The sequence below is a fragment of the Rhizophagus irregularis genome, chromosome 2 (genome assembly GCF_026210795.1).
Source record: "Rhizophagus irregularis chromosome 2, complete sequence".
In the NCBI taxonomy this organism is placed as follows: Eukaryota; Fungi; Glomeromycota; class Glomeromycetes; order Glomerales; family Glomeraceae; genus Rhizophagus; species Rhizophagus irregularis.
Window position 1 is genome coordinate 5137103 of NC_089430.1, and position 9838 is coordinate 5146940.

Sequence of the window (9838 nt, forward strand, 5' to 3'; positions counted from 1 at the left end):
TTTCGTTGAAAATGTATTGAATTACACACATTATTACATTTTTCACATATATCTTCTAAAACTACCATATAGTTCTTGGTTCCTGGATCTTGAGTTATTCCATAAACTTTATGAGATACCGCAATCTACAATATATAAAGTCAGAAGTATAAAATATTCAACCATTTGTTTCTTAAAATAACTTTTTTTTTTCGCAAAATGGCACAAAAAAAATTGAAACTTTTGATAAATTTATTATACCTTATTTATAAATTCTAATGTAATACTTGCTGAATTATTTAAAATTTTCAGAATTACAAACATATTTTGCTCTTTTTTTTCCCAATTTTGATTTTTATCATTCCATTCATTTAGGCGTCCATCAATCCAATTTGCTCTGTACACTTTGCCAAACTCTTCATCTTCTGTAAAATATTTAACATCATAAAGTCTACCATAAGGTATCCATTCTAATGCTTTTTCTACCTTATATTTATTATGATATGATAGCTGAATATCTTGAATAAATTTGTTGATATCATTATTACCACTAGTCCAATTTTTAAAATTTCGTTGAAAGCCTATTGAACTACATGTAAAATTACATTTTCCACATTTATTGAAATCCAAAACCACCATATAGTACCTGGTTTCTGGATCTTGAGCTATTCCATAAACTTTATAAGGTACCGCAATCTACAATATATTAAAATAGAAATATTAGTAAAATTACCTATTTGTTTTAAATTAACTGGCAATTTTTTTTCACAAAATGGCATAGTACAATGTGATTAATATATATCATAATTTGCAAAAAAAATGAAACTTTTGATAAATTTATTATACCTCATTTATATATTTTAATGTAATACTTGCTGGGCTATTTAAATTTTTCAGAATTACAAACATATTTTGATCTTCTCTTTCCCAATTTTGATTTTTACCATTCCATTTATTTAGGCGTCCATCAATCCAATTTGCTCTGTACACTTTGCCAAACTCATCATCTTCTGCAATATATTCAACATCATAAAGTTTATCATGAGGTATCAATTCTAATGCATGTGATATTTCACTATCCTTATGAACCAATAGCTGAGTATCTTGAATAAATTTATCAATATCATTATTACCACTAGTCCAATTTTTAAAATTTCGTTGAAAATGTATTGAATTACACACATTATTACATTTTTCACATATATCTTCTAAAACTACCATATAGTTCTTGGTTCCTGGATCTTGAGTTATTCCATAAACTTTATGAGGTACCGCAATCTACAATATATTAAAATAGAAATATTAGTAAAATTATCTATTTGTTTAATCAACTGGCAATTTTTTTTTTTCACAAAATGGCATAGTACAATGTGATTAATTTATATACAATTCACAAAAAAAAATGAAACTTTTGATAAATTTATTATACCTTATCTATATATTTTGATGTAACAATTGCTGGGTTATTTAAATTTTTCAGAATTACAAACATATTTTGATCTTCTCTTTCCCAATTTTGATTTTTATCATTCCATTCATTTAGGCGTCCATCAATCCAATTTGCTCTGTACACTTTGCCAAACTCATCATTTTTTGTAATATATTTAACATCATAAAGTCTATCATAAGGTATCCATTCTAGTGCTTTCTTTACATCATCATGAGCATCTGATAGTTGGGTATCTTGAATAAACTTATCAATATCATTATTGCCACTAGTCCAATCTATAAATGTCTGTTGAAAATGCATTGAATTACACACTTTATTACATTTTTTACATTTATAATTCAAAACCATCATATAGTTCTTGGTTTCTGGATCTTGAGTTATTCCATAAACTTTATAAGGTACTGCAGTCTACAATATATTAAGTAAAAATATCAGTAAAAGTAAAATTTTTACCAATTTTTTTTCACAAAATAACACAGTACTGTACAATTATATTAATTAAATGAAACTTTTAATAAATTCATACCTTATATATAAATTCAAATGAAATACTTGCTGGATTATTTAAAATTTTCAAAATTACAAACATATTTTGATCTTCTCTTTCCCAATTTTGATTTTTACCATTCCATTTATTTAGGCGTCCATCAATCCAATTTGCTCTGTACACTTTGCCAAACTCATCATCTTCTTCAATATATTTAATATCATAAAGTCTATCATAAGGTATCCATTCTAATGCACTTTTTACCTCATAATAAGTATGTGCTGATAGCTGAGTATGTTGAATAAATTTATTGATATCATTATTACCACTAGTCCAGTTTTTAAAATTTCGTTGAAAAAGTATTGAAGTACATGTATAATTACATTTTCCGCATTCACTGAAATCCAAAACTACCATATAGTTCTTGGTTTCTGGATCTTGAGCTATTCCATAAACTTTATAAGGTACCGCAATCTACAATATATTAAAATAGAAATATTAGTAAAATTATCTATTTGTTTAATCAACTGGCAATTTTTTTTTTTCACAAAATGGCATAGTACAATGTGATTAATTTATATACAATTCACAAAAAAAAATGAAACTTTTGATAAATTTATTATACCTTATCTATATATATTGATGTAACAATTGCTGGGTTATTTAAATTTTTCAGAATTACAAACATATTTTGATCTTCTCTTTCCCAATTTTGATTTTTATCATTCCATTCATTTAGGCGTCCATCAATCCAATTTGCTCTGTACACTTTGCCAAACTCATCATTTTTTGTAATATATTTAACATCATAAAGTCTATCATAAGGTATCCATTCTAGTGCTTTCTTTACATCATCATGAGCATATGATAGTTGGGTATCTTGAATGAATTTATCAATATCATTATTATCGCTAGTCCAATTTTTAAAATTTTGTTGAAAATGTATTGAATTACACACATTATTACATTTTTCACATATATCATTCAAAACCATCATATAGTTCTTGGTTTCTGGATCTTGAGTTATTCCATAAACTTTATAAGGTACTGCAGTCTACAATATATTAAGTAAAAATATCAGTAAAAGTAAAATTTTTACCAATTTTTTTTCACAAAATAACACAGTACTGTACAATTATATTAATTAAATGAAACTTTTAATAAATTCATACCTTATATATAAATTCAAATGAAATACTTGCTGGATTATTTAAAATTTTCAAAATTACAAACATATTTTGATCTTCTCTTTCCCAATTTTGATTTTTACCATTCCATTTATTTAGGCGTCCATCAATCCAATTTGCTCTGTACACTTTGCCAAACTCATCATCTTCTTCAATATATTTAATATCATAAAGTCTATCATAAGGTATCCATTCTAATGCACTTTTTACCTCATAATAAGTATGTGCTGATAGCTGAGTATGTTGAATAAATTTATTGATATCATTATTACCACTAGTCCAGTTTTTAAAATTTCGTTGAAAAAGTATTGAAGTACATGTATAATTACATTTTCCGCATTCACTGAAATCCAAAACTACCATATAGTTCTTGGTTTCTGGATCTTGAGCTATTCCATAAACTTTATAAGGTACCGCAATCTACAATATATTAAAATAGAAATATTAGTAAAATTATCTATTTGTTTAATCAACTGGCAATTTTTTTTTTTCACAAAATGGCATAGTACAATGTGATTAATTTATATACAATTCACAAAAATAAATGAAACTTTTGATAAATTTATTATACCTTATCTATATATTTTGATGTAACAATTGCTGGGTTATTTAAATTTTTCAGAATTACAAACATATTTTGATCTTCTCTTTCCCAATTTTGATTTTTATCATTCCATTCATTTAGGCGTCCATCAATCCAATTTGCTCTGTACACTTTGCCAAACTCATCATCTTCTTCAATATATTTAATATCATAAAGTCTATCATAAGGTATCCATTCTAATGCACTTTTTACCTCATAATAAGTATGTGCTGATAGCTGAGTATGTTGAATAAATTTATTGATATCATTATTACCACTAGTCCAGTTTTTAAAATTTCGTTGAAAAAGTATTGAAGTACATGTATAATTACATTTTCCGCATTCACTGAAATCCAAAACTACCATATAGTTCTTGGTTTCTGGATCTTGAGCTATTCCATAAACTTTATAAGGTACCGCAATCTACAATATATTAAAATAGAAATATTAGTAAAATTATCTATTTGTTTAATCAACTGGCAATTTTTTTTTTCACAAAATGGCATAGTACAATGTGATTAATTTATATACAATTCACAAAAAAAAATGAAACTTTTGATAAATTTATTATACCTTATCTATATATTTTGATGTAACAATTGCTGGGTTATTTAAATTTTTCAGAATTACAAACATATTTTGATCTTCTCTTTCCCAATTTTGATTTTTATCATTCCATTCATTTAGGCGTCCATCAATCCAATTTGCTCTGTACACTTTGCCAAACTCATCATTTTTTGTAATATATTTAACATCATAAAGTCTATCATAGGTATCCATTCTAGTGCTTTCTTTACATCATCATGAGCATCTGATAGTTGGGTATCTTGAATGAATTTATCAATATCATTATTATCGCTAGTCCAATTTTTAAAATTTTGTTGAAAATGTATTGAATTACACACATTATTACATTTTTCACATATATCATTCAAAACTACCATATAGTTCTTGGTTTCTGGATCTTGAGTTATTCCATAAACTTTATGAGATACTGCAATCTACAATATATTAAAATAGAAATATTAGTAAAATTATCTATTTGTTTTAATCAACTGGCAATTTTTTTTTTCACAAAATGGCATAGTACAATGTGCGTGATTAATTTATATTATAATTCACAAAAAAAAAAATGAAACTTTTGATAAATCTATTATACCTTATCTATATATCTTGATGTAATACTTGCTACGTTATTTAAAATTTTCAGATTTATAAACATATTTTGACCTCCTCTTTCCCAATTTTGTTTTTCATCATTCCATTTATTCAGGTGTCCATCAGTCCAATTTGCTCTGTACACTTTGCCAAATTCATCATCTGCTGCAATATATTTAATATCATAAAGTCTTTCATAAGGTATCCATTCTAATGCATTTCTTACCATATATTCATTATGATCTGATAGCTGAGTATTTTGAATAAATTTATTAATACCATTATTACCACTCGTCCAATTTTTAAAATTTTGTTTAAACCGTATTGCGTTACATTCGTAATCACAATCACATGACTTAATCAGCTTTTTAACGCTTTTGATAAAGGAATCCATTGAGAGTTTTTCTACTAAAATAAATACATATAAAAGGCGGAAATTAAAAAAATTTCAGTAGTAGTAGTAAGAAAACAATTTCGCCCGATGCTTTAATAAATAGAAGAACAATACTTATGCATAATTATGTATTGCTGATCAGCCGTAATGTGGGCTGAATTTTTTACAACCGATTATTTGTCGATCATTTTCAGTTTAAACGCACTTGATATAACACAATTGTTAAGAAAATTGAGGAATGTAATCATTCCAAAGTCATAAATTAGATACATAGACAGAGCATTTTTATAGGTTATTTATGGTATATATTATATGTTTATAATTTATATCAGTCAATGATATATTGAAGTAAGAACAATGCTTATGCATAATTACGTATTTCTGATCTACCATGTAATGATTGTAATGTGGATGAGAATTCTATAAAAAATTCGACCGATTATTTGCCGATCATTTTTATTTTAACGCACGTGAATTCTTCTTGTTAGAATTAAATAATTTGGAAACCTTTTGAACTAAAATATAATGTATTCATTTTAAAGCCATAACTTAGATACATAGATGAGCATTTTTAGGTTTGCCATATATTATATGTTTATAAAGTTATAAGCTAATTATTCGCTATCTAAAACTTAATACTGTAATAAATATCAGTCAATAATGTATTTAACCATGAAAGAAAATCATCATGTGGAAATAACTTTTCCTTCTAACTTTCTGAAAACTTGAGAGCAAAAAAAAATTGAATTGAAAAGAAGTAGAATCCTACCTAATATACAGAACATACAATCCTCACTTTTTATTTAATAAAAAGTATGTGAAAAAAAAATTATTTTATTTATTTACTGCGGATTTTTAATAAAAATGACGGAAAACGGAAGGAGTTTCTTCAAATTTTCGATTTTTGGTTTTTTTTATTTTTGATTATAAAATTAAATTTAAGCACTTATATTAATTTATCATGTGATATATTGTGGAGTATTTTTATTGGTTGATGGATTTTCCACTCAGATGAACCAATTTTTTTTTGTCGTCTTATTATTCCTATTTCTAATTTTATGGAACTATTTAGAAGTTAGAACTTCCTGTCATGACTAAGACAACTTGTTAATAATAAAATAACACCGGCTGCTTTATCTTCTGATAATTTCCAAGTCAGACTAGCTCGATCACGAATTCCGTACTAACAAATCCATACCGCCCAGTCAGTGGCCGAACTACCCAAAATACAAAATAAGACGTTACAACTGATTTCATAATGTGCGAGACACTTAGCAAATTTTAAAGAACTCGGAAGTATTCGGTAAAGCTTGATATAAAATAAAAATTATACGCTAATTTTGGAGTACTATTCCGAGAATGGTGGTATAATTTTATCTTATTTTGAACTTTTACCGAATATTTCCGAGTTCTTTAAATTTTGCCAAGTGTCCCGTACATTATGAAATCAGCTGTAAACAAACCATAGTTCACTAATATTATATCACGTTAAAATTTATAATTATAGAATATCTGAATATTTGTCAAATTTTAATAATAATAAATTTAGAAAATAAAATAAAATAAAATAGGTCAATTAAAAAAGATCAATTAAATAATTAAAATTAATTGTTACCTAAATTTTTTGCAAAATTTTCTTTTTTAAATAGTCGGTCAGAATTGACGGCAAAGGTGCTTTAGGTAGGTTATTTTGGTATAGGTAGAACAAATTTGCCGATTAATCGTTGATTAAAATAAACCTTCTGCGTATTTGTAATTTGTTTCGCAAAAAAAATAACAAAAAATTAAATTTGATTTCATCATAAAATCATAAAGAACGTAATTACAAAAATACCTGCTGAGATTAATTATATAAATTCTTCTCTTTCAGCATTATCCTAAAAAAAAAGAATCATTGATTTTTACATTGCAAAAAAATTCATTGGTTTTCCATCACATTATTTGATATAGATTTAGGATCGGAGACGGATTCGGAAAATCAAGTTAAAACGGGGTTTTCATACAAACAATGTAGGAATTATTTATTTTAATTTTGGGTTAATTCCTATAAAGGAAACCATTTCCCATAATGAGATTTGTAGACTGCCTTATTGTCAAAATGATATTATCGGTAATCCCCGTGATTTGATAAAAAATAAACAGCACCAACAAATCCAAATAATCTAGTTTAACGATATTCAACATCAAATTTTGCGAAAATTACGAAAAATCGGATTATCGGAGTAATTTTTATCATACAAAAATTATAACATTTCCGAATTTCTAAACACGGTTATAACAATTCCGAATCTCCGAAATCTGAATGATACTTTTGGTATAATTTTAATCGAATTAAATAAATTAAATATGTACGAAATTTTTTTTTTTAATTTTTAAAAAGTAATTAATACAAAACATAAACCTAAATTCAGCAATCCACATAATGAACGGATAAAATTACACTTGAATGACAAAAATATCATTTATTTCGGCCGAAACAAAGTTTTTTTTTTTTATAATATTTACGACATATAAGGATCATCTTTTGTTTCCCAATTTGTTGAATCATTACCTAATATGGTATAGTAAATTATTTTTCAAACCGAATCCTGTTTCACAAGTCAGGGGTTTTTTAAATGGATATCAATTTAAGGTAACCAGACTAACTAAATAATGGGAAACAGGAAAATGATTTTATTTGATTGCAGATTACATAAGGGATACAAGGGGGTAAAATAAAGAACAATATTTAAAAATGAAATTTTTAATTAATTTTTTTTTTTTTTTTAACCTTTTTAATCGACACGAAACAAAAATTTTATTTGCTGATTTATAAGATTACAAAGATTATAATAAAATCTTATCAAATATCTCAGTTCTTTGTATAATAAAATTTTAATTGGAGGATGAATGAGATCCATTATCAATAATTCTTTCCTTTTTTAAAAAACAATAAAGTACCTTAAAGATAATTTTGATTCGTTGCGAGTAACCATTATTATTATTTTTTTTTTAAAAATATATATATATATATATATATTCCTTTTTTTACGTTCCCTTTTTTTTTTGAACGAATTCTTCAAAAAAAAACCTAAAACCCAAGAAAAAAAAACATGGCCAATATTCGTAGAGAAGCTGTTAATGCTGCATATGATAAAGCATACGCATTAATAAATAATGATGATATGCATAAAAGATTTAAAGAAATAAAAGAATTTGTTAATAATGATGAAACACTTAGTAAAGAAGAAAAATTAGAAGTGATAAAAAGGTTTGATGGAGATTATGATTATTTTAAAGTTGTTAAGAATGATGGAATCAAAAGAGATTGTGAGAATTGTAAAGAAAAATGTTTAGCAACATTATATTGTGAAAATTGTGTTAGAAAATATTTAAAATCCGAATTTTCAAATTGGACATCTGAAAATAAAATTATTGATTCTTTAATACAAAAATGTCAACAAGAATCATTAATTCCATATATGATATTTGAATGGATTCCATATGATAGACTTAAAAATATCAAATTTTTGGTTAAAGGTGGTTATTCTGATATTTATACAGCTGATTGGGAAGATGGATGTTATAAAGAATGGGATCTTGAAGAAAAAAAATTGAAAAGGTCTGGAACTAGTAAAGTAGCACTTAAAAGATTAGAAACTATTGAAGGTGATAATAAAACTTGGCTTGAAGAGGTAATTATAACTTTATGAAAAGTATTTTTTTTTAAATGTAATATTAACTTTAACATATAATATTTTCCATATATGTAGGCTTTGTATATTAGTAATAAATGGGGAAGTATTGTCCAATGTTATGGTTTTACAAAAGATCCAACTGATGACAAATTTATGCTCGTCATGAATTATATGGATACGGATTTAAGGAGATATTTACAAAAAAATCGTAATCAAATTACATGGAAAACGAAAATTCAAATTATTTTTGAAATTGTTAAAGCACTTTCTAGAGTTCATGAGGAAAATTCAGTTCATAAAAATTTACACTCAGGAAATGTATTATATTTAAAAAATAAGAATGATTGGTATATTAGTGATGTTGAATTTTATGGACCTGCTAATAAACCATTAAATAGTGTATATGGAAATCTTTCTTACATGGCACCTGAAGTTATTTATAAAAGTGAATACAGTTTTAAATCCGATATTTATTCTGTTGCAATACTTATGTGGGAAGTTTTATCAGAACAACCACCATTTCTTAATAATAATAATGATCAAGATCTTGCATTAAATATTGTTAATGGGACAAGACCGAAAATATTACCAGGAACTCCTGAAATATTTAAAAAATTAATGGAAGAATGTTGGGATGCAAATCCGGAAAAAAGACCTGATATTCAGACACTTTGGAACAAAATCGAAGATATTAATAAATCAATTCATGAAAATAACGATAATTGGAAAGATGTAAATATTGATATAAACCCTAATATTACTGAATTAACTTATAATAATAGTAAGGTTTATACTTTTAAAGATTTACCTAAACCAAAAAATGCCACCAAAGGTGATGTATTATTAAATTAATCGACTTTTACTGATGATTTTACAGATTATTAATCAGAAAAAAATATACACATATATTTTTAGATATCTAA

The 9838-nt window shown here is 25.6% G+C and overlaps 1 protein-coding gene across 1 annotated transcript; it reads left to right on the plus strand.

The window, feature by feature from the left end:
* Window positions 1-8270: 8270 nt before the first annotated feature.
* Window positions 8271-9838, plus strand: OCT59_012457 (uncharacterized protein; the record flags this gene model as incomplete). Its single annotated transcript, XM_066134485.1, has 5 exons — window positions 8271-8556; window positions 8758-8912; window positions 8991-9036; window positions 9604-9747; window positions 9831-9838. Exons 1-5 carry the CDS (start codon window positions 8331-8333, stop codon window positions 9836-9838), a joined length of 579 nt encoding a protein of 192 aa, XP_065989746.1. The 5' UTR covers window positions 8271-8330.